The sequence below is a fragment of the Vombatus ursinus genome, unplaced genomic scaffold (genome assembly GCF_900497805.2).
Source record: "Vombatus ursinus unplaced genomic scaffold, bare-nosed wombat genome assembly UNPS02014794.1, whole genome shotgun sequence".
NCBI lineage: Eukaryota > Metazoa > Chordata > Mammalia > Diprotodontia > Vombatidae > Vombatus > Vombatus ursinus.
Genome location: NW_020954572.1, coordinates 26,182,733 through 26,209,926, shown reverse-complemented (window position 1 = coordinate 26,209,926; position 27,194 = coordinate 26,182,733). Strand labels below are relative to the sequence as shown.

Below are 27,194 nucleotides of genomic sequence, written 5' to 3'. Positions count from 1 at the left end.
GTTTTGAGACTATTGCAATAGTTTGTGTGGTAGTTAATATTACCGTAGGTAGGCGGCAGTAAGAATAGAGGGGAAGGTTTAGAAGTGAGAGATCATCTGGAGCCAGGATCAAACTGGCTATGTGAGGTAAGCGAGAGGAAGGGATAAAGATAATATCACTATTTTGGACATGAAAGACACCGTCAACAGTGATGATGACACAAACACATAACCTAAGACTTCCCTAGCACAGAACTCTATCTTTTCCCCTTAAGATCATCCCCCTTCCAAACTTCACTATTATAATGCCAATCATCTAGACTTGCAACCCAAGTGTGGTTCTTGATTCCTCACTCTCTCTCTCACATCCCATAATCAATCCATTACAAAATCTTTTTTCTTACCTCCACAATATCTCTTAGATAGTTCCCGTACTCTTTGCTCATCAGCCACAACTTGGGTTCATGCCTTCATTACCTCTAAGTCTGCAGTACTGCTATAGCCTATTAATGGTTTCCCTACTAAGTCTCTCTCCATTTCAGTCCATCTTCTATTCAGCTACCAAGGTGATATTTTTATATGATGCAGGTCAGATCATGTCACCCCACTATTCAGTAAGATCCAGTGGTTCCTTATTATTGCTAGGATATAAATATAAAGCCTTCTGGCATTTAAAGTTCTTCATGACCTGGCCTGTTCTAGCTTTTCCACCTTACCTCCCTGCCCCTCCCCCACAACCATATACTCTGTGTTCTAGCTACAACGGTCTCTTCACCTTTCCTTGAGCATGATACTCCATCTCCTGTCTTGGTGTATTTGCACTTGCTGGCTGTCCCCCATGCCTGGAATGCCCTTTTTTCTCACCTCCTCTTCCTTGACTTCCTTCAGGAATCCTGGCTTAAACCCCACCTTTTGCAGGAGGACTTTCCTGATCTCCCCCACCCCACCCAATGCCTTCCTCTTTTAGATTACCTTAATTTACTCTGTATATATCTTGCATGTGTCTAGTTGTTTACATGTTGCCTCCTTCAATGTTAATTTCTTGAGGGCAGGGACTATTTTTTTGTTGTTGGACTTTCTGTATATCCTCAGCGTTTGGTAAAGTGCCTAGCACACATTAAACACTTAATAAATGCGGGTCGACTGACTGACTACCACTTTCCCCTCTCTCTATTCTAGTCTCTAACCTGTGTGCCAACCAAAATTGAAAAAAAAAAGTCAATATGATTTCAGACAGTTATTCATCTTGGGCCCATAGCCAAAGGTCAAGGCTCAGTTCCAAAAGACTGAGCCCAAGTACTATTCCATTGTTATATCTAGAAATGTCATTTTCCCTTTGGGCCCCCTTTTGCCTTTTCCTTAGGTCGTCATTCACTATTAATTCTATTATTAGACCACAGAAGAAGCTACACCGCTTAATAGGAATATTCCACAGAATAAAAGCTCTCTGGGCTGGGCAAGCTGTCCTATAGAGGATAAAATACTGGTAAAATACTGATCAAATATGTCCAGCAAAAAGTGAATGCAAATTATAGTATTTTAGCCCTAACTCCTGTTGGTAATGTAAACATAGATTCACAAAATGTTAGAGATAGGAGTAACTTAGCAATCGTTCAGAGCAAATACCTCATTTTATAAATGAGGAAACTGAGTATCAGAGTGTTGAAGTGACTTACCCAAAGTCACAAAGCTAATTAAGGGTTGAACTTCAGATTCACTCTCTTTCTACTCTGTGTTGCTGTCTCCCCTGCTACCATACTTTTTATATCATACGTAATGGCCATACAGCCAGTGTGAGAATGCCCTGACAACGTTACCTTAACTGCAGCCTACAAAGCACTATTCTCTGTTGTGGGACCAAAAGGATCAATTTGACTGATCTTCAGTGCTTGGAACTGGGACATTTTTTTCAGTTCATGGGTTATGGCCCCATTTCCAGAAAAATCCATTGGAGCCTAATGTAACCCAGCAAATCTTTCAAATGAAATAGCCTTATGGGAGGCAGGTTGTCATTTTCTGACATATTATTTAGGGCTCAACTCAGGTTTCATTCTTTCTTCCCTCCATACTCATTCTCTTCCTGTCCCCCTCCCTCAACTCTTTCTCCATAAGTACCATTTTCTAATTAAGCAAAATGAAATTTGCAGTGTTTAAAAGGGAGATATGACCTCCCTTGTGGGCCAGTTTCACTCTTCCCTATGTATCACTAAAAAAAAAAAAGCAGGTTGCTGGGGTGGCTGGTTTTTTTTTTTAATTGGCATCACTTTGTCTTTAGTGCAAACACACATGGCAATAATTTAGTGAACTCTAGTGTTCCTCGTGGCAAATTGATAGCATAATTTTATTATGAGTGGAACAATGACTTCTGGGAGAGGAAGGATTCTCCCAGAACTACACATAACTCGGTTGACTAAATGTAATACTTGGAGAAGGTAATGAAAACAGTGGCAAGGCTCAGCAAGGACTAGAACATTTCAGTTTCTAGCTCCTGTCAAAAGGCCACTCAATAAATCATACCTGAAGCTTATTTAATGTCAGGAGCCGGTAATCTGACAGAGTGCAATGGGGTGCTCACATCAGAAAAGGCATGCTGAGTCACATGGTCCATGGTCCCTGTACCCTATAGGGTCATATAATCTGTCTATGGATTTTTAACAAGTTACTTATTATGCTCCCTTTGGTGATAATTATTTTACATATCACTTGTTCCCAGTTTACTGACATTGTCTTAGTCACTTTATTACTAAAAAATTACTGGAAAGTCAATCTGTATTACTTTTCCTATTCTGCTTCATAGGGAGTTTCTACATTATTCCTTTTTTAGACCCTTTTGCTCCAACCTCCCTCCTACATGCCAACACATATAAGCACAAAAACACAGATGCTTTTCAAGCACTCCAAGATAACAGTAAACCTGTAATATTGAGCCATACCAACATCACAGTCACATACAGACAAAATGTCCAGGATATGGTCACTCATACATGAGTTGATATTCACACTTAACCCAGTTATAGAGAGTGAACCTGCTATGACTACCCTATAGTATTTTGTCTACTACTAACATTCTTCAATGAAGAAATATGTGGGGGGGGGGCGGGAATGTGTAAGAATACTTAAGTATCTTTCCAACTGCACTGGCATGCAGCAAAAATTGGAATCAATCCCAAACCTTTCAATAAATGACTTTAACAATATTTAATGCATCTCAACATATTATTTTGAATATTTTGTTCATCATACTACTGGAATAATGAACATCGTAGTTCCTGGAAAAACACTTGATATATACCAGATCTCATGTATGAAAGCAATATGACACTGACATAATTTCATCAATTTTTAAAAAAAATGAAACCACCCAACATTTCAGGTTCAAAACAAGAGATCTTTTGTCTTTGCCCAGATCTTTGATTTTACAGGTTAAGGAAACTCCCAGAGAGGAGACTCCCTCCATGGATGCAGGTTGGCAAGTTTTCTTTAACTTAAAATCTTAGAAGATTGACTAAGGCATTGAGAAGTTAAAAGACATCTTCAGGGTAATGCAGCCAGTTTTTGTCAACTCAGGCTTCATGAAGCCTGCTATTTACCCAAAGCCACTCTGCCTCTCCAAAATTAGAGATCAGTTAATCTTTAATTGCCTAAATATCACAAGGGGTGATTAACAACCCCTAAGATGGAGACTGGTCTGTCACGAAAGGGAAAACGATTACTTGAATACATACTTCTCACCCAATGCTATTTTTGAAGAGTGACTCATTCTTTCCCCTAAGCTTTGCACTGCAACTATTAAGATTTTACATTTGTGTGTATATGTGCGTGTGCGTGTGTGTGTGTGTGTGTGTGTGTGTGTGTGTGTGTGTTTGTGTTTTCCCACCTGTGAGCTTTGAAACAGATTTGAATTCAGATCTTCAGAGGTGAAAGGCTTTGGACATTAATTCTCTATAATGCCCCACTGCCTTAGTAATTGCTGCTAAAGTTTGTTGCTTATCTTTGTTTCAAGGAAGTTTGCTACTCAAGAGGTCAACATTAAACAGACTGAAACCTGCTTGCAGTGGCTAATCTGAAAGATAAGTATATCTAGAAACACATGGTAAATTTCATATCTCTCAATGTTTACCTACCAAGGTAAAAAAAAAAAAAAGGAGGGGGGAGGGTTGTGGGAGAGTGAAAAAAAAAATTCAACCTAAGAGCAGAAATAATGTGACTGGGAGTGAGAGGCAAGTTTATGCTGAATGAACAGTCAGCAACAATGATTATGAGTCATGTACAAAGAGTTGGGAAAAATGTTTTCTTTTATAATCACAATAAAACAATGAATCAGGAAATAGAACTTGATAGCACAGAAGAAATATTTTAAACTTAAAACACACACACACACACACACACACACACACACAGCACTCCCCATGTTTCTCCTTTGCAAGTTTCTCCTATTTTGTGTGGGGGGCAGAGGAAGGGGGTTAGCATTTCCCATTGTTCAGAGAGTAAGGACTATACAATTCTCAATGTCAGGATTCCAGTTGAATTCCTGTGAAATTCAGCTACTAGTGTAAAACCTGAAATACACATGCTTAAACTCCACCTAACTAACACTATTCTTTGAATACAAAAAAGAACAGTACAAAACCCCCCTGCTCCAGATCCCAAGGTTAATAGGACCTAAATTTATTCATAACAGACCAGCTTTTCAAATTAGGCAATTCTCTGGGAGTATTCTCCTTAGAATGAAAATCTAGTCCAATGGCCAGACATATAATACTTGGATAGAACCTTTTTCCAGAAGGCCTTTGAACATAATACTATACAAATTCATATTTATAATGCTGTTGTAGTTTTCCCAAAGGATGAAGTTAGCAAAAAAAAAATTCAATGTTATACCAGTCAGTGGCAAAAAGAAGGGATGAGAAAGTAGATTTTTGCTGTAACTACCAGTCTACTATGATGGAAATTCTTCTTGAGGGAAAAATATAGAGAAGATAATCAATATGAGATTGGTATTCCAGGCTCTTTTCTTTCCTTTCTCTGATTGGGCTCGAGCTCAGGGAATAATTCTCAACTTTAGAGTGGGAACATTATCAGTTTCCAATCTCTTTTCATCCTCTGCTTTTCAAAAATAACACGGAGGGAGGGATTTTTGTTTTGTTTTAGTGTATATTAGTATTTTTCCCTTTATTTAAAGCATGACATCTATATTCACCAGTTGTGACTTGGTCAGCGACACTTGTTAAATCAAGTGCTGTAGTACTGTTACGAATTATCAGTTGCTATTATTTTTTTTAAAAATAAACATTTTTTAAAGGAAGAAAGAAAAACAAAGAAAATGGTTTTAACATTTTGCTAATTAAAAATATACACAACACCAAAAGGCTGACTTTATACACTTATATGTCATTTAAAGAAATCACTTAAAACATTATTTCTCAAACTGTGTTATGCCAAAGGAGGGAGATAAAGAGGCTTACTTAAGCACATTTTGTCTCTCTTCCAAATTCCACTCTAATGAAGTACAGAAATAGGTAGAGACTTGTGCCTAACACACAATTTGTCTTTGGGGTTGATTGTCTTCACCAATGAAAGGAAGGGGATTAATTCTGAAAATCTTCCAGCCTCAAAAGAAAGAGAGATCTCTACTTCTTTTTGACCAATTTCTTTCTATATTTAGATATTTTAGGAAAGTGGTGCCCCACATGTAGTGTGGGCATAAGAACATTTCTATTTAAGTGAAATCTTAGTTTACAATTTTTCTGAATGCACCTTTATTTCAATGGTTCATAAATTTGGTGCACTTTTTTTTTTTCAACAGCACTGTACTGCCCTCAAAAGTAGCAACATTTTTAAAATTCTTGATTGGCATTCTAACCTTGCAAAGAAATATGCATCCTGAGATAATGCTGCTAGCTTTGTATGAAAGCCATATTTCATTCTCTCTCTGCAGAGCAAAAGCAAAAAAAAACAAAAATAAAAACAAACAAAAAAAATAAACAAAAAACTCCCACTACCACAAAAGAGGTGGTACAATTGAATGTAAAGGGTTGTTATACACCCACTCCCCTTTGAGTCCCGTCTCTGGCATCTCCTTCCTTCCTTGCCTCCTTTTGTTTACCACTTTTAAAAGAGTCTTGTGGTGGCTGAGCTGCTTGCTCAGGATTGGACTGAATCTAAATTTCTTGAAATAACATTACCTCTAACAGGTCACAAGGTTTCCAGAAAAGCTGATCAGACACAATTAGAGATTAGAGGCACAGCATCCTAGGCACCAAAAAAATCTTCAATTTTAAGGTCTAAGTGGGGATTCCACGAGATAGTCCCCACATCTGAACTGAGAAAGGGTGGTGATATTACTTCATGTTCAAAAAATGAGTTGCAAAGCTACAGGATACAGCAGTCTGCTGTGCTTTGCCCAACTCCTGGATACAGATGCTATAGCTCTCAGAAGACCAGAACAAAATGAAATTCACTTAAATTTCAGAACAATTCTTCTAGTTAAATATTAATCATGTGTGTTTTTCTTTTCAGCCTCTGTTAATCTCTCTTCCCCACCCCCACTTTGTTTTTTATGGTGATCTCAGGGAAATGGTAATATGGCTAAGGAGCTGGAATGATTTGGGTTAGTGTTGGAAGGGAAGCTACTAATGCCCTCTTACTGATACAAACAGTGCTTTCGCCTCTTGCTGACTGTTGTAAAAAGAAAACCCCCAAAATAAAATTCAGCAGATGCCCTTTTGGAACTAGTTGGAGCTGCACTCACATAGGAAGCAATCTGAAACTGAAGCAATGAAGACCCTTCCACATCAAACACACCAAATTGTTGTTCAGAAGCACATTTCTTTGTGTCTAGTAATTCCCTGGTATTGGCAGTTTCAGTATGTTAAATGCTGACAATGGTTATAACACCTTGCAAATCTGACTCCAGATTTAAATGGATTTTTCTTCAGAAACATAGATGTTACTTGGAAATAATCACTGAAGATGGCAGCTGTGTGCTTAATCAATGACAGCAAAAAAAAAAAAATGCTGAACCGGGCAAGAGTATTTAGTTCAGCAAGCTTCTACCCTTTTGGTTTATCTCAACTCTACCTCCCTGGTTTATCACTATATCCTTCACTCCTTTCTCTCTTGAGATGAAAGTGTCCAGCTGTCTCTTAAACTCATTTAGATTACTTGCATCACTGGCCAATTATTCCATATGTTTCCTACTGCTTTAGTCAAAATTATTTTACTCAATACCCTGTTTACTCTCAATTTCCTAATTCTACAATGTGTTTCCTGGTGTTTGAAATTCTTATTCTAGTAGGAGCAGATCATCTTGTTCCACATAGCCAAAGCCCATTCATATCTTTTGAAAACTACTTTGCCGTGACTTTTCTCTGTTGAAAAGAAGCCCCCTCTGTTACCACTTTTACTACCAACATTAGCCTTAGAATCTGAAAGGGAAAGAGTATGGATGTAGAGTCATACAACGTCACAGTGTTAAGAGGCATATATTAGGGCACTTTCATCACTGCTAATAAACAAAGATGTTGAGAGCTTTTGGGAAAAACTCCTACCCAAGCTAGAGAAATACTCTGTTCTTATTCTGATTTGAATGTGAGGTGACTAGTGTTCTTAATACCACCTTATATTTTCAAAGCACTTTTTAAAACCCCACAGTGTTTTCATACAGATATTCTGTATCTTTATCTGCATTTAGGTGGCTCAGAGGTTAGAGTCCTGGACACAGAGTCAGAAGGACCTGAGTTCAAATGTGGCCTAAGACATTTAACTGGCCATGTGAACCTGGACAAATCACCTAACTTCCTTTCAGCCTCAGCTTCCTCATTTGTAAAATGCAGATAATAATTATACACAGGGCTGTAATGAAGATAAAATGAGATACTATCTGTAAAGTGCTTTGCAACTTTTTAAAGTGCTAAACAAATGCTGGCTATTACTATTATTGGCATTCTCTTTGATTCTTGAACTATCCCATTTTACTTACAGGAAAATTGAGTTGCTTTGGGCACTGAAGGAGATTTCCCCTAAGAAATAAAACCACAACAGAAGCACTTTTCTTGACTTCTGAAGTCAATATTCTCTTAAGTGAAAAAGCTCACATATATTATAGAAGGACTGGTCAACCTATACAGTAAAGAAATGCTTTCTATGATATTATTTTAAAAGGTAGGCATGCTAGCTATTGGAGTTTGTGAGATCAGAAAAACCAGACTCCAGGACTATTGGAAGTCGGGTGGGGCAAACAGGATGTAGTTATTTAATATCTTCTGTTTGACAGGCCTCACTAGGACATTTTTATCTAGTACACAAAGAAATTCTCTGAACCAACTCCAGCTAGAGAATTCTTTGAAATTTAACATATAGGTTCTTTTATTTTGGACTCTGGAGACAGCCTTCTTTCAAGAAAGCAAACTTTGTATTTCTGTCCCCTGTAGTCTGCTGATAATTAACTATGTGGATTCTAATGTGTGTGTGTGTGTATGTGTGTGTGTGTGTGTGTAGGGTTATAATTATCAGTATTTGATTATGATACATGAAATTCAATAGTTTTTTTTACTGTATTTCTTTCCATTTAAAAATCTGTAAAATTGGTGATTTGTTTTTTTTTTTTAATGCTGTGCAATAGATATCAGAAGAGAGGTACACAAGGACATGGAAAATATCTGAATTTTTCATTGTACATATTTGATTTTCAATTTAGTACTATTGTACATTTTTTGTACTGCCACACTGTCAGAAGAAAGTAATACAAGTACAGTGCCATAGCTCATGGCTTCAGAGATCTAGGGGCATTTTTCAACCAATTACTCAAACAAGATCTTTTAAAAAAAAACTGAGTTTTTTTTGTCTTTTGTCAATTTATGGCTATAAAGATGTCTCTTTGGAAAAATCTCACAATATTATTGCTCCCAATTTTCCTAAAATATTTCCCAAGTCTACTATCCACAGTCATTTGAAGCCAGTTACCTCCTAGGGCTCTCTAATCCTACTGCCTTCACATCAAAGACCTACAGAAACGAACATCTAAGAAACTACAGAATCATATCTTTACTGGCATAGAAGCTATTCATGGCAAGTCATCAGTACCTGAAAATTTATTTCCTCTTACAAATGCCTATTTTCCCTTCCCAGAATATCTCCATTTTAGTTTATAAACTGATGCCTTCTGTCTAGTTTTAATGATAAGAAATTACTAGGTTTTCTACTCATTTCTACAAGTCAACCCTCAACTATTAGCACAATTAGTAAGAATTATCATCCACCTAAGACCTTCCCTGATATCTTACTTTGATGCTCATCTAACTAGCCCTGGTAAGCAGAGACTCTGACAGATCTCAGCAAGCCAGAGAGGCTTCAAGTTACAACCCAGTGATGGATTGTATGGTTTCTGTACAAATACCTGTCTAGATAAGTTCAGAGAGTTTTATTATAAGAAGGTTGGCTACCAGGTGAGGACTTTTGATCCTAGTAAATCATGAAACCATTTAAGACATGGAGGGATTTCAGTCTGCATCAGTAGAAGAAATGGCTGAATTGATGAAATCAGAGTTCCATTTAAGTACTGACCTAATAAAAAGAATAGTAGTCAACTCCTATTAGTAGCAGAACTGCCAATAACAATATTGGTAAATAATATGGACAAGCCAGAGACTTTATTTTTCCTTTATAAATTTCTCATTTCTGTTGAGAATACCATCATCCTATTAATCACCCATACTCTAAATGCATGAGTTAACTTTGGTTCTTCCACTTTCCTTATCCCACATGCCCAATCAACCACCAAGGCCTGACAATTTCATTCTCATCTCATCCTCCCTTTTACAAGGCAGTGCTGTTCCCACGGTTACCATTTCAGTTTGGACCCTCATTCTCTCACCTCTGGACTACTGTAAGAGCTTCTTATAAACTCTCCCTACCTCCAGTGTCTTCCTTCTCCAAACCATCCCTCATATAGCTGCCAGAATAATGGCACAAGGCTCCCTAAGGCACAAACAAGGCCAAATACATCACTTCCAGCCTCAGGTACCTACAATGGCTCTCTTTTGACAAGGATAAAATGGCTTCACAGCCTGACATTTAAGGCCTGCCATAGGATAGATACCACTTGCATTCCTTACCTTATTTCAGACTATTTCCCTTCATATTTACAGTCTATATTCCAGATAAGCTAGAATATAACTTCTGCCATCTCATCCTGCCCCCACCTCTTTGGCTACCATGAATTTATGCAGACTATCCCTTTTGCCTGGGGGACACTCCTAATCTCCAACTGTTGAAATCCTCTTTCTTCAAGGACCAACTCAGGCACTACTTTCTCCATGAAGCCTTTTCTGATCTCCCCAACTGAAAGTGATCTATCCGCCTTGATTTTTCTTTTCTTTCTTTTTTTTGGGGGGGGGGGCAGTAGTTGTCTGGAATTGTCATTTGCCATTTTATACTCTAATCTTGTAGTATACTTATTGTCTAATCTACACACTCCCTCCTCCCTCCCCTCAATCATGCAATTAAATAATAATCTCCTTGAGAAAAGGGCTATGTTATTGTTATTATTTTTAAAAATTTTTAAATATTTGCACTTCTGGCCTTCCTCATACTTGATACTTAATCATGTTTGCTGAATTGATTTTCTCTTTCTCATGGCCTGATTTTTAGCTGTTTCATAGATGAGTTGAATCTTCACCAAAGGAGGCATAGGAAGTCATTTTGGTTCTTTACCATTATAAAAAAAAAAAGTATAATTGCTTCTGTGCTAGGGAATAAAATTCAGTTTGGGGATTTCAGTAGTCTAAAATTATCTGTATTATCCAAAATTGTTGAGAGTTGATTATAGGAAGAAGGCACTTTTTTTTGAACATACCTTTCCTTTAATCTATTTTCTAATCGGTTGTATTACCAATTTATATTCACCGCTTGTGACAACTATGCTGGAAAAACCCATTAAGATTGCTTTTAATATTGGCCAATAATGTATTTTAACTTATCATTTAAACTTCCTTTTGCTTATTTGTTTCTAAGTTCATGATTACAAATTGATCTTTAACAATCTTGCTCTCATTGCTTATTGCCATAATATAGTGCTTACTGCCATGTTCTATTGCTTATGACTGTAGATGTTACTTTCTATCACTACTTAGCCACCTTGACATTGTTTGACCTTTATATCTTAAGAGATAAATGGGAATATGGGAATTGGAACTGAAAGAGTAATTCTTCCATAAGCTCCATATATTAATAACAATAATGATATTTTTTTTCTCCAATCCATTAGCTTAGAAAACTTGTCTCTGGGACCTTCCACCCTTAATTAATCCTTGGCATTATATAGAGGAGTAGTAACTATTTCTATAGAAATTATTGATGATTAAGTTTTGTACAAAGAATAGGATTAGAACTGCTCTGTATTGATGGTAGCTTTGAGACCCAACCAGCAGATTCATTTAAAATTCTCTTCTCTCCTCTTCTCTGTTCTTCTTCCACCTCCAAACTCCCTGATAAAATGGTCAATTAGCCTCTGTTTGAATGCCTCAGGGGATGGGAGGAAAACCTAGTGCTAAGATTCTCTTTTTATTTTTTCCAACTCCATGTAACAATCCTGTTATAAATTAGGCTCCTATATTAATTTCCATGTTACATTTTAGAGAAGAGATGATTTCCCACTGCCTCATTGTTATGTGATACCAAGTTTGATATGTAATCATGATGCAAATGTTACTGCATGTTAAAGTTATTGTGCTCATTATCAAATTTTGGATTTGGAGGTAGTGTTATAGAATTTTTCAGGGCAAAGTAGAAAAATCAGTGAGTTTTCAATTTGGCACAGAAATCTAATTGTTTGAATTTTTATTATTTGTTATGGAAAGGATAGCTCACACCATCATAACTCTTGGAAGTCTGTGACAAGTATTACTCAAAGCAAAAGAGTATTATGTTTCTTAGAGACATACAAATCCAAAAGATCATGTCAACTTGTGGTGAAAGGTGGCTTCAGAGAGAAGTGCCTTTCTCAGATTCCACTAGTTAGACTAGTTTTCTAACTGTGAGAATGTCAATTTTTGGCTAAGCTTCGACCAAGGTCTCTATGGATACTGAAAATCAATTATTCCTCTCAAATTCAATGACCATATGAAAACCCTAGGTAATGATTGTGATGGGATAGGGCTTCCCCCCACCCCCAAAAATGAAAAGGCAATTAATTCTTCCTTTTAGCAAGACAGAAACTTAGCGGGAGATATCCCTATAGAAGCATTTCATTTCCTCTTTTTACACAGCTCATCCTAACCTCCTCCCCACTGGCTACAACTTGACAGATGGGATGGGTCTGAAGCAAGTTCACCATGATCATGCAGCAAATTTACATTTTCCCAATTATAGTTTGGTAAACAACATGTTATAAAATAAGGCATAATTCAGATGATTCTCCCAAATATCAAAGAATTAAAAAACAAAACAAGCCAACAACTCTACAATCATTCATTATGGACTGTTCACAGTTTGTGATGTGTTTGGCTATATATGTATATTTATGTATATATACATATATGTATGCATACATATATGCATATATATACAAATATTAATGTGTGTGTTATATGTACTTGGGGGTACATATCAATGCATAAACATATACATTTCTCCTTTCTTATGAGATTAACACCTTTATTCCAAGTTTTTGGTATGAGGGTATCTTTAAATGTACATTGTTCCAATCTTCAGAAGAAAATTAAAGTGAATTCAAGTCTATATTGTCTATCCTTCCTTTCTGCCTTTCTTTTCAGGTTAGCAGTTTATTTCTGCATTAATCACCCTGACAGAAGCAAGGCAACTCAATTTTCTGCTTCTGTAGGTAGGCACATCACTTTCTGTACCACACTAGGCATGAAAAGGGCTGCAGCTAAGCTTTGGTTACTGGTGTAATTGAAATGCTATCCACACTATAGGGTGCATTAAAGTCAGATAACGGCAGTTCCTGTGGCCAATTTAAGTAGCTTGACTTCCCTGGGAAAAAAAAATTGCCTGACAGATAAGGCAGACAAACTGGCTAATTCTCCAAGCATGTCTCTCATTGTGATCCTAGAAAAATGAGAAAAAAATGAATCACAGAACCACAAAATCAATTGACCCTCGGGTAGCTCATCAGGCAGCGAGCCTGATAAACCTAAAAGCTTTGTTAATGTCTGCCTGCCTGTATCCCACAGATAGAGAACTTTGTAAATGAACCTGCTTTGATAAATATATTAAGGAAAGCTGTGAATAAAGGCAGAGACTTCTCATTTGTAAATACAACCTCTGCTACATGGAATTAGAATGATAAAATGGAGTTCCATGTAATTAAGTTTGTATAAGGCCTGAAATCCGTGCAAATACTTTCCCTGAATTTTGAAAGAGAACTGTCAGTTCAATTAATCTGAACATCACCCCAAGAATGTACTGAACAAAATTAAGCTGCTGATAAAACCTGGGCCAGTATTTTGATAAGTAATTCCTATATCATTTCTTGGCTACTGTGATCATTTTATTTAATCCTCTGCTTCCTCTACCCCCCCACCTCCCACTTTTTCCTCAGTTATACTCTAAGCCATGTACAAAGGATGGATGGTCTACGCAGTTCCATAACAGCAATCTACCATACCACAAAGCTGAAAAGGGGGGATAGGGGACCTTTCCTCCTCATGTAATAAATATCAAAGTAAATACATTCTTATTAAGAGATATTTAAAAACAAGTATCTAAATCACCACTCAGGGGTTAAAAAACAAAGAAAAGTAGACCAAAACTGAGAATTTAGCATTAAGACTGAACAAAAGCTTACTACTTTTTAGTTATTTTCAGTAGTAACGTCATGAATAAAATTTGAGGTTTAAACAGAGAATTCCAAAGTTTTAGAGAAAGCACAGGGAAAGGGAAAGGAGGGATAAGAGAAAGCACAGGAGTATAAGGAAGAAAAAGAGAGGGAGAAATCTTCAAAAGCAATTTACCCAGGTTAGTTTTATCAAATACCAATTTCAACACTAGGAGGTGAGCTCAATCTCATTTGCCTTAGAAATGAAAAAATAAAATAATTATTTGCAAATAGCAATTTAGCCATGGAAACAGAAATATTGATTTTTAGCATCACTCACCAGTTGTTTACTTGTAGAATTGTAAGTCCTGTGTCCTGGGCTAACTGTTTCTTCTGCTCCTCTGAAGGATATGGATGCTAAAAAAAAATTAAAAGACTAATTAGCAGTTAGGAAAGATGCATTTGCATCTAAGAAAGAAAACACTACTTTTGATTTCTAGGTTTCTATGATTTGACTTTTTTCAAGAAACAGCCTTTTTTTTTTAATATGTGAAGATAAATGATGGAAGTGATAGGATACAGATCAAATCCAAAGATGGCTAGTGCTTGATACCCCCTGTTCTTGCAACATATTTCAGTTCATGCAACAAGAAAATTATGTAAACATTGGTTATTAGATTTTTAAAATATTGGTCATGTATTTTTGCAACAATTTCAATTTTAGGCTACATTAGATCCTATACAAAATATTCTAGTTGCACAAAAGGCAACTTGTTACATTAGCATTTTGCTTTGCTATCTAAAACACATGTATGGAATAGCTCTTATAAGGTTATTCACCTAAGAGGGCTCAACTAAACCATTTTCTTTCAGTTGAAGTAAGCTTATTGGCAGCATATAAGTTTGGAGAGTGCTATTGGATAATCACGATCATTCTCAGGATTCAATTACTTATATGGTATATTGACGAGATATTTATGCAGTCTCCTTTATGGAGTAATGGGAAGATTCTCCCGTGCTTGATCATTATTCTGCTGGGATAAATGGTCAAGCAAGAAGCACATATTCAAATGAATCCACTATGTGCAAGGCTTCATACAAAATTTTGAATTTAAATTTATATGATGACAATGAGCATAATTAAGCTACAAACTTCACTGCTCCCTGTGACCATCCACAAAAAGCATCTTGGGGGAGCATCTATGACATCATCAATACGTTCTTCATTCTTGCAAGTCAAGGATTATTGTTTCTGCATTACACAGGTCCTTAAGAGTTACCACACTATCATACACCTATGAGTTAAATATGGTCCACCTTTATATTCACTAATTTTCTCATGGAGAAAAAGTGAACTTTTATTTGTCATCTCAAAGTCTTTTACAATTAAGAAGTTCTCAAGTAATAAACATTTTCTCCAATGATAATAAAGAGTGATACCAATCATGAACAACAGAAACATTCCACTTAAACTACTCTAATCATTCTGATGCTTGGCAGTGAGATATTTCAGTCATCTCATATTCTGTTCTTCAGGTATTTCATCTCTCATGATAATGTATGTTATCTATAAGATGTCCAGTGACTTACTAGCAAAACCAAATGCCATTAGGTTAAACAATATCCCCTGTACAGCAAAAGGGGTTAACTAGATTTGTATCAATATAGAAGCCAGGCTTTTAATATTCTGCAAATGTTAACAAAGAAAGATGATAATGTTGAGTTAATATGGGTTAAGCATAAAATGAAAATAAATTTTTCTGATTGCGAGGTGTTGACACTTTTTTGGCTAGGGCCTCCAGCCTGTTCTTGAAAGCTGTGTAATTACAGAAGGCTTTTCCCCTCCTTCCCCCTCCTGCTTCTAGTCTGCCCACATTAGTAATGACCCCTTCACTGCTTCAAAAACCACTAATAGTCTTCAGCACAGGCAAGAAAAATGAACAGGATAAATTGGAATCCACAGTCAGTAATTTGCATCATATGAGGCTGCTTCGGCCACTCACGCTCATCCCTGGCCATCAATCGCTGACTGTCAGGTGCTGCACTCTGCCACCATGACAAATACTCCTCCTAACACTCTGATTCGTCCAAACAATGTAATTGTCCTCTATTCTTCTCTTGGTAATGGAGATAATGAATGACTGCACAAACAAGAAGGATTGCTCATCAGATACTGGGGTGGCTTCAAACCAAAGGGGGAAAAGGCTCTAGTACAAATTTTAATTGACTGAAAACACTAGCTAGGGAAAAAAAAGCAAAGGAAACAAATCCTTTTCTTTTTCATATCTTCATGCTCAAGTGAATAACTTGGCCCATTTTTCCCCTGTGGCTTTTGAGAGGCTAGCCAGATCTATTGTCTGTCCATTCTAGGAAACTGGAGTTGTTAGAATAAGCCTACATTGCTAGAGGATAGCCATGCTGGCACAATGCTACTGTGTGAAATTTTATCAGTAATAATTCTCGATCCTTTTGGTATTCAGTTTTACAAATCGTGGTGAAGTATCTGATACAGCCTTGTAAATAAAGGTTGTATGTGGGCACGGGCATGTGCATGTGTGTGCACGTGTGTGTGTTTGCACTTGAGAATGTGATGAGCTGATAGAGGTAAGGGATGGTGAAGAAAGAAGGGGAACACCAACCTGTTCCTTTCAGTCTGACTGCAAATTCTGATTACACTAAGCAGGAATATTTTACTCTGAATTTAACCAAATGGTCAGAGAATTATAACAACATAATCTATCCTGGGAATCCCTGAACAGTACCATCAATGTGAAGAAAGTTATGAACTCCATCCCTGCATCCTTAGAAAAGACGAGGTATTACCAAAATTTACCTTGCACAGACGGCTTTAAAAAACCCATGGCAAAGATAATAACAACCTTAACTTATTGAAATAACATTTTGTGGTTTTTGAACATCAGTGATTCTGTGGCCTTTTATATATGGAGTGGACTGTTTATCTGAAAGTGTTCTGGCAAACCACCACCATATTTCTAAAATTAAAAAAGGGATGGAAAACAATCAACATTCATAAGAACTGAAACCACGGCAATGTGTTTTGGATTAATTTACAAATATGTGTATATATTTAAGGCTAAACTATGGAACCAGAAAATTCTTACAACTTAGTCTATCATATGCATACTTACACTTTATTAGAACAGACATCATATTGAAATAATAAACATGGGAGGCCTTCACTTCTTCTTTGATCTATTTTACTAAATGTCTGACTGGCTCAAATTTAAAATAAACCTTGGTATGTTTGCACTTGAAAACTGAAAGGAGACCATGAGTAATAATTTGTTGTCAGTTTCCATATTCTTGGACTAAACCTATAGTTTAGTCTGTACATTGTTGGGTGCCAACCCTCTCTGGTCCAGTGGATCAGAGGTGGCCCAACTTTCCCTTAAGAACATGTATGGTAACATAATAAGAATGATGATGATTCTCTTCATCAAAAGACAACCAGAATGAAATCATGAATAGGTCAAAACTTTTCATCTGAAAAGTCTAAAGGCATAGTAGCAAAGATAGTACAGCTTGGATAGAGGCCAATCAGAATAAGAGAGACATATCATATGGATTCTCTTAATATGACTCTCAAAGAAAAGTTTTCAAAGATTTTATAGAATATACATGCTGAAATTCTCAACATATTTGGAAGATATTTTTTCTTTTTAATACCATCTTTTTGAAGAGGGTTGGTGAAAAAACATTATTGAAAAGATTTATAGCTGGTCTTTTTAAGGTGTTAAGAAACTTGGGGACAAGATGAGTGCTCATTGATTGAGGAACAGCTGAAGAAATTGTGGTATATGAATGTCAAGAAATATCACTGCACAAGAAGAAATGGCAAACATGAGGAATTCAGATAAACTTGGAAAGACTTATATGAACTGATGCAGAGTGAAGTAAGCAGAGCCAGAATAATGTGCACAATGTCCACAATTATGTACAGGAAAACAGTACTAAAAGACATCAAAACTCAGGTAAAAGCATTGCAAATTGTCAGAATTTGACTCTAATATACTGATGATGAACATGACTCCCTCCTCTTGGTAGAGTTTTCGTAGACTACAAGCACAGAATGAAGCCTATGCTTTCAGATATGGCCAATGTGTCAGTTTACTTTGTTTTAGTGGTAGTTCCTTGTTAAAAAGAGAGGGTTCTTTGGGTGAAGATGGTGGAGAAAAGTACTAAAAAATGACAGTGGTGAATAAAAAAAGTATCAATAAAATATTTGGAAGGAAAGTAGATTATTAACTTTTCTCAAGTTAGTAATTTCTTTATAATGTTTTTTCTTTAGGTATTTTTTTAAATACACTGAATCTTCACTACAATGTCCATGAATTCCATGCAGTGGAAGTGCTTTGTGAATGGAGACAATCTTTAGCAATTTGTTTTGGTGATCTAGTAATTAGCACTCTTTGGATGATGTTCAAGCAGACCCACAATATCCTGAGTTCTGCTCTATAGTGAAGAGTCACGGCAATGTTACAATGCATTCAGTCCATATTGCATATTAGAAGAACATCATACGTTTGAGGATAGTTAATTGAAATAAACTTGTTTTTATCACTGATCAGCTTCTGTTGACAGGCAGTGTTGGAAAAGATGTTGGGCCTGGAGTCAGGAGACCTGGGATCAATTCCTGGCTCTGATATGTGTGTTACAATAGTTCCTTTGCCCCTAAGGAAGAAGCATAGCCCTGGAGAAATCATCCAATTTATTGCAATCAGGATGGTTAGAGTTTAAGGCTTAAACTCTATAGTATATGAGCTTTTTTTTTTTTTTTTTGAAGAATGGGGGTTATAGAGCCAGTTGATGAGAAGCTTTGGGAATGGGGGGTGGCATGTAGCTAACTCCAAATAACTGGGGGTTATCACTAGGAATCAGGATTAGGCTTGCTCTGCCTGACCCCAGTGGGCATAACTAGGAGCAAAGTTGCAAAGAGACAAATTCAGGTTTGACATAAGGGAAACTACTTCCAACAATTAGGGTTATCCCAAAGTGGAATGTACTGCCTGGGGAGGTAATAGATTCTCACTCATTGGAGGCTTCAAGCAAAGGTTAGATAACCATTTGTAGGGTGTGTAGTAGAAGGAATTCTTTTTATCAGATGTGAGTTAAGCTAGATGGCTATTAAGGTGCCTTCCAGCTCTGAAGTCCTATGATACTTTGTTTAACTCAGGGAAGAAAGAAAAGCAGCATGGCTAAACTATAAAGCCATGTCAGAAACTCTGTATTAGACATGAGAGCAGGTAGCTACTGGATCAGAAGATCAGAGATTTAGAATTAGATCTGGAAGGGATTGTAGATGCTGTCAAGTCCAACCTACTCATTTTACAAATGAAGGAACTGAGGCATAAAATGACTGGGTGATATGAATGCCAGATGATCATAGCTTCCATTTCTCATTTTAAATTTCAGAAAGGCATCCTATTGCAGACCACCAAGCTTCTCTTGTAGACAAATGGGACGTGCTTAAATGCTACTACTTGATTGGTTGGGTCTGGATCACAGAGACATAGAATCATAGGTTTTAGAGCTGTGAAGAACCTGAGAAGTCATCTAATCCAACCCCCTAATTGTACAAATGAGGAAACTGAAACCCAGAGAGGTCCAGGAACTTGCCCAAGGTTGCAGAGGCAGCAAATGTCAGAGCTAGAATTCAAACCCAAACTCTCTGATTCCAAATTCAGTGATTTTCCCACTGTACCACAAAGTGAGAAACCAAAACGAGCCAGAATCATCAGTTTGTGATAAATTCTATTAGTCATATCAATATAGATAATAGTAGTAGTAGTAGTGGTTGTAATGGTAGCAGTAGTAGCAGCAGCAGCAGCAGCAGCAGCAGCAGCAGTAGTAGTAGTAGTAGTAGTAGTAGTAGTAGTAGTAGCAGTAGCTAATAGGAATATAGTACTCTAAGGTTTGAAAAGTGCTTTACATATATTATTTCATTTGATGAATTCAATTTTGCATGAATCAATATTTTCATTTTGTCATGGCTAAGTATAAACTTATAAATACAAATCAATCCATGCCAATTTAGAGAATAATAGCTAGGTGGTGCAGCGGATAGAGCACTGGGCCTGGAGTCAGGAGGACCTGAGTTCAAATGTGGCCTCAGATACTTGCTAGCTTTGTGGCCCTGGGCAAGTCACTTCACCCTGTTTGCCTCACTTTCCTCATCTGTAAAACAAGCTGGAGAAAGAAATGGGAAACTACTCCAGTATCTCTGCCAAGAAAACCCCAAATGGGATCACAAAGAGTCAGATAAGACCGAACTACTGAATATCAGCAACAGATTGATTCCAGAGTTGGAGTTCTTAACTTGAGTTCCATGAACTTTTAAAGAATGTTTTGATATAATTAGGTTTCAATTGGTATCCTTTGTAATCATGTTTACTTTATCCATTTAAAAACACTGCTATGAGAAGGTATCTACAGGCTTCACTGGTTAACATAAAACTGCTTAAGAACCCCTGAAATATGGGGCAGCTAAGTGGCGCAGTAGACAGAGCTCTGGCCTTGGACTCAGGAGGACCTGATTTCAAATCCAGCCTCACACACTTGACACTAGCTGTGTGACCCTGGGCAAGTCACTTAACCACGATTGCCTCATCAAAGAAAAGGAAAAAAAAAAGAACCTCTCAAATAGATGAACCTTATCAAATCATCTGAAACCAATTTTCAGCACCTTTTCCAAACTTGTGTTAGAATAGCCTATGCCAGAGAAGGAAAGAGAAGGATTAACGTAGTCAGTATTCAAATAAGACTGATAACAAAACATAAATTTCCTTTTTACTGACATTCCGAACTGAAGTGTACCGTGTGGAGCTTTGCCAATTGAACAGTTTCTCTTGCCCCTCTCCCTTCCCGTATTTCCCAAGTGAGGAAACTACTCTTATGAAAATGAGGAAGTTCTGCCTTAGAGGAAAGAGTACATGATGAATTATATCATTTGGAATTTTCTCTTTCCCTCCCCTCTCTGCTCATCCCCTGAGAATTACTGATCACTGATAAAAACAGTAACATATTGCTTTCATCCCAATCCATAACTCTGGCCAAACATGGCAAAAATTTCTGAAGTTAAGGATTTTAAAAATGGTTTCCCACGAGAATAGTCCTCAAGAGATCTCAGAAATCAGATGACTGAGAGGAGATAGTGTCATACAGTGGAAAAGTACTAGAGTCAGAGTCAGAGGACCTGGGATCAAATCCTACTTTGGTCACTTGCTTTTGGATAACTTTGGGCAAGTCACTAACCAAAGTGAGGAGACGGGACTAATTGGTTTCTAGGGTCCCTTCCAGTTCTAAATCTATAAATTAATGCTATTTTGTAGGATTTAGAGCTGAAAGGGACCTCGGAATTTAACCATTTACAATTTTCTTGTTTTACACATGAGGAAACTGAGACACGGAGAGGTAACTGATTTGTCCAGAGTCGTACAAGGATTAAGTGGCAGAGCAAGAATATGTAGCCAGGTCCTCTGACTGCTGGGTTATGTGGTGAATAAAGTGCAGGGCCGAGAGTCAGGAAAATTCATCTTCCTGATTTCAAATGTGGTCTTAGACTTATTTTTTGACCCTGGGCAAGTTATTCATTCTTGTTTGCCTCAGTTTCCTCATCTGTAAAATGAGCTGAAGAAGGAAATGAGAAACCACACCAATAACTTTGCCAAGAAAACCCCAAATGGGGTCATGACAAGTTGGACATGAGTGAAACTAACAAACAACAACAACCTCTGACTCCAAATTCATCCCTCTTTCTACCCTAGTGACATAAGAATCTAAAGTATACAATGTACTCCCACATCGCATAGTAGATGGAGAGTCAGCTAGGAACACCCGGCTTCAATTTCTGCCTCTAACACATACTAGCTATGTGACATGGGCAAGTCACCCAAACATCTCAGACCTCTGGGCAACATTCTAAGACTATAAGTTTCACTGAGGATTCTGACCAGCATCGGTAAAAGAATTTTCTTTATCTGGGAGGTTCCCTATACAAATTAACTCACAGGTCCAGTCCCTATGCCCACTTTTATCCTAAATAATACATATAGACCAATGTAAACTTTGGATCTAAATAAGATTGGATTTGGATCTAAAAATGATTGGAAGATAATACTTTAATAATGTTTCCTGGATGGTAATCCAAGATAGGTAAAATTTCAGGATAATTTTTGTGCTAAACTCAAGTTCTCTAGGGAAATTAGAGTAGGTTTACTGATCAAAGATTGTTTCCGGTAAACACTACAAAATTAAGAGGGATGTAGTCACAAATCATTCTTGGAGGACCTGTTTTCAGGGTTGGGATTTTGTATGTCATAGAATAGTTACTTAGCTGCTTAGCAGATAGAGTGCTAAATTTGGACTCTGGAAGACCTAATTTCAAATCCTCCTTTAGACACTTACTAGCTGTGTGAACTTAGGCAATTCATTTACCTTCTCTCAGCCTCAATTTCCTAATCAGTAAAATAGGGATAATAATAGCACCTATGTCACAGAGTTATAGTATCAAATAAGATATGTAAAGCACTTTGCAAAACTCAAAGCACTATATAAATGTTAGCTATTATTATCTATCAAAAGCCAACCCTTAAAATGTTTTTTTTTTTTATTACTATGTGTGATCCTGAACAAGTCATTTAATGTCTCTGGACTTCAGTTTCCCATCTATAAGTTGAGGGGGGTGAACTAGATGATCTCTAAGGTTCCTTTTGGTCCTACCTCCATGATCCTATGGTTCTACCAATATCCTTTAAGCTCAAAAGTGTTACCTCTAGGAAGTTCATCTGAGAAATCCTAAGAATCAAAATATTTGAATACAATCTGAATGACTGATTGAAATACTCATTGTTCACCCAGATATTTGATATCATAAAGGCACATTTTAGGTTCAAATGAAGAATGAAATTTTTGTAATGCCAAATGTATATTGGTTGGTAGGATAGAAATGTAGTCTCTTAGGTGGAAATCACATGGAAATAAATTGTTTCAACAATAATAATCACATTCCTTTTATTTCCCCTTCAGACTAGGTTTGAAGGATTATAATGATAGCTAGATTTTAAGAGATTATCACGTCTGGCTAATACTTTGGGCCACAGTAAGGAGGCATAGTTAAGGAGAGCAAAGAGAAAAGCTTAATGCCTTCTACAGAAATGCCACAGGCATCTAGAATAAGCTTGGTGGATTATGACCCTGAATTTTTAAGCACTGGTATGATGCTGCTGTGTTATCAAGATATGAATAAAAAAGCAAAACTGAAGAAGAATTTCTGGAAAGCAAAGTTAAAGACAGAAACAAAGGCAAAAAAGAAACGGAACAAAACATGGGGAGCAAGAAGGGGTGATTTTTATAGCTATGAAGAGAAAAGTTGCATCTGGATTAATATTCTAATGTGATAGGGACAATTTCTAGAGATAGTAATGACAAAGTTAGGTGATCTGGATAATATTAGGTTTGAATATTATTAATACTCCTACCTCCTCATTCCCTGAAAGGCACTTGAGGAAAAGCTTTGCAGACAAAGGTCAGAATTTTGATAGTGAAAAAACATTATTCTGCTAGCAATCAAGCTTTAAAGCACGAGATCTTAACTTGGGGTCTGTGAACTTAAAAAAATGATAACCATTTCAATATCGTTTGTTTCCTTTGTAATCTCACATATTTTATTTTATGTATTTAAAATCATTATTCTATGAAGTGGTCCACAAGCTTTTTCAGACTGCCAAAGGCATCTGTAGCATACAAAAAAAAAGGTTAAGAATTCCTGCTTTAGAGAAAAGCTCCACTAACTATCACACTTTACTTTCAAAATGAAAAAAGAAGTTACTTTTAAGGAGTAGAGAAAGTTAGGATGGGTGCAATGGCAACTAGAAGGTACAGTTATTAGAGGGCCTGGCCTGAAATCAGGAGGCCTCATCTTCCTGAGTTCAAATCTGGCCTTAGGCATTTACTAGCTGTGTGACCCTGGGCAAGTCACTTAGCCCTGTTTGCCTCAGTTCCTCATCTGTAAAACGAGCTGGAGAAGGAAATGGCTAAGTACTCCAGTATCTTTGCCAAGAAAATCCCATATGGAGTCACAAAGAGTTGGATACCATTCAACAACAACAAGAAGGATGCTTACAATAAACAGATTGATCGTGCATATTATATCACCTGCATGGCTAATGCCTGATCCTAGTGAATGAGCCACAAGTCACAAATAAGGACCTGACTCATTTAATAAACCTTTCAGATTTCTATATTATGAGCAAATTAATATTTTTACATAGAAACTCTGTAAGCTTTTTTCCCCCAAAGAATTAACTTTGGTGTTCATTTCTCACAATGAATATGTCTGTGGATTGGCTCCAAAGTACATTTGGGTCGGTTAGGATTTTTATTGAAATAAATTAAACACATTCTTCACTATTAAATTCCACGTTAACAGAGTGATTCTTTTTGCTGCTGTTGTTCAGTTGTTTCAGTAGTGTCTCATTCTCCACGACCCCATTTGGGGTTTTCTTGGCAAAGATACAGGAAGGGTTTGCCATTTCCTTCTCCAGCTCGTTTTACAGATGAGGAAACTGAGGCAAACAGGGTTAAATGACTTGTCCAGGTTCACACAGTTAGTGTCTGAGGCCACATTTCAACTCACGTCTTCCTGACTCTAGACCTGGCACTTTAATTCTAGGTCTTCCTAAATCTCATCCTTTAAAACACTACTTTTTTCCCCTGTGGTTATGGCACTCATACACTAGATATAATTTAATTTAGGAAGAATATAAAGGACTTAAAAGCAGTATAGTATAGTGGAGCAAGAAAGACCTAGGTTCAAGTCCTTTCTTTGACATACGATGGCTGTATGCTCCTGGACAGGTCACAAGATCTCAGCGCTCTAAAAGACTATAAATTGTAGAGGAGTTCTTTCCTGGAAACTCCCTCAACCAATGAAATCACAGATCCGGTTCCTATCCCTATTCCCTATGATGATGAAAAAATAACAACAACAAATTTTTGAAAAAGTGTAACGTGTCCCAAAACACTGTGTGTCCTTGACACTTAAAATGCATTACTTAAGAATGTGAACTCCTTAGATCCTTTGGGGAAGCAAATTAAGAGTTATGCATCATGAATAAATAGATAAAGAAGCAGATCAATACATATCCCAAAAAGCTGGAAATACTAAATTATTATTTAGAGGATCATAAATCTAGACCTGGAAGGGACCTTAAAGGCCATCTGATCCAACCTCCTCGTTTTACAGGTGAGGAAACTGAGATCAATGAAGTAGACGACTTGTTTAAAATCACAAAGTGAATTTCAGGGGCAGAATGGGAACCCTGGAATTTTAGCCAGTGTTCTTTCCACTGTAACACACAGCCTTTCCTGTTGCTTCCATGAGAACAGCACGTATAATTAGACACAAAAATAGGTATCTAATATGGAATAGGTTTTTTTAAAAATAATAATAAGGAAGTTTATAGTTTATAGGTTCCTTCTTATACCTTACCTAATTTGATATCTGCAGTCTCAAGAAGGGAGTAAAGCTTTATTATTACATGCATACACCCAGATATGGGTGTATATATTTGCCTCTAGATAATACCCCACATAATTGCCTCTCTCTCAAAAGGTAGACTGAAATTTATGAATCAAAAAACCAATTGTACATTCTACAGATAATGACTATATATTTATTCACTGCCTTTCTTTTAGGTGTGTACCAATCTTTCCCTAAGCTAATCCACTGATCTCAGTTATGTCAATAAGAGAGACAACAGAAAATTTGACTTTCTGGATGCCAGTAGGCCGCTGATCAAAACACACTCTGGAAATTATTAGAGCATACTTTATATATACATATAGATGTGTGTATATGCATATACACACATCTGTATATATATATATATTTATAAACACACATATATTTATAAATACATCTCTCTCTCTCTACATATATATATTTATAAAATAGCATAATTATGGGAGCAAAAAAGAAAGAGACAAGAACATTAATAATTTATCACACTCCTCCCTGGCATAAATAATACCTCCTTTTTCTAAGACTGGGCATGAATAATGAGAATCAGGAGAAGGGAAGAATAGTAGATGTTGAGAAACTCTCCCTAAGTATACCAAAAAGTTCTGCATCAAAAGGCAATTATCACTTCAAATATGAGTCCAAAATGAAGCAGGAAATGAATCTCCAAAAAATATCACAATAATAACACATAACTAGACCATGAGAAGTCAAGAAAATCTGAACTCTTGGTCCACAAATTGCAAAGATCCACAAAATTTAAACAGACACACACACACACACACACACACACACACACCCATATAAGTATGCAACTACCCAAGTAGCGTAACCCAGTTCTAAAGAGTTCTTTCTCTTTTCTCTACTGTTTTGCCAAGAACAAATTTCTATTATAGAATCTTATCCTAGAGTAGGGATAATCTCAGAAATATCTGCAAGATCACACAGAATTTTGACAAATAAAAGTGGGTAAGAAATGAAATCTAGACAGAAAATTTCAGGGTGTTCAAATATTCACAGAATCTTAGACTAGGCATTAAGTTGATCATACCTATTCTAAAAATTACTTGGTTGAAAATATGAACAATAAGGCAAGGGAAAATTTGCCTGGGAAGGAGATGTGAAGGTCAGTTGGAAGAGGGGAAGCAAAAGGACAGAAACTTTCCAACATGGACCTAATACATATTCTTACTCCATATCAGATTCCTCCAAAATGAAACATCCATTCATAATTAAACAAAAAGCAAAAAGTTTTTTTTTAAGGCATATTCACAAGGCTGGCCACTGTAGATGACACCATAAAATATGGGTGATAAGAGCATTGCCTTTATGAAAAAAAAGGCCAAGGTACATGTTAAATGAGACTCCCATGATAAGTAGTTGCTTAAAACAAAGAACATACATAAGTGCTATGGAAATATATAATGTCTTAGTCAACAGAGATATTAATATCTATGTCATATAGATATTAATATCTATGACAACATCCTTGCACAACAGATCTAGATGCAGCACCACGTAAGACTGGATCAGAGGATTAATAATTAGCTCATGACAGCATTTCTTTCATGCCGTGAAAAAGTAAGGAGAAAGGAAATGTGGTAAATATTAAGCTAATATTAAGCAGAATGGCAAAATACCGTAAGCAAATCCAGAGTGGTTAGTTCAATATCACTTTATGGAAATTGTTGGCAACAATTTTGCCTTAGCTTGCAAACACACTCAAAGTCTATTTGACAAGGGAAAGCTAACGGATTTAAAGAGAGTATTTAATGAAATTTTAGTCTATCTTTTTAAGAAGGTATTATCTCTAGGGTATGCAATGGGCATGTTATGGATATTATCTGCTTTGCTCACCTAGAAGTACAGGATAAGAGAACTGAGTCAAACATAAGCTGA

At 36.7% G+C, this 27,194-nt stretch overlaps 1 protein-coding gene across 9 annotated transcripts in view; it reads right to left on the bottom strand.

Annotated features, from left to right (window-relative positions):
* MEIS2 (Meis homeobox 2) overlaps window positions 1–27,194 on the bottom strand; it is a 225,465-nt gene that overhangs the window by 53,166 nt on the left and 145,105 nt on the right. For all 9 annotated transcript variants that reach the window (XM_027870049.1, XM_027870051.1, XM_027870053.1 and 6 more), the window contains one exon: window positions 14,097–14,173. In XM_027870049.1, the coding sequence (XP_027725850.1) occupies window positions 14,097–14,173 (77 nt within the window). The remainder of the gene's footprint in view (window positions 1–14,096; window positions 14,174–27,194) is intronic.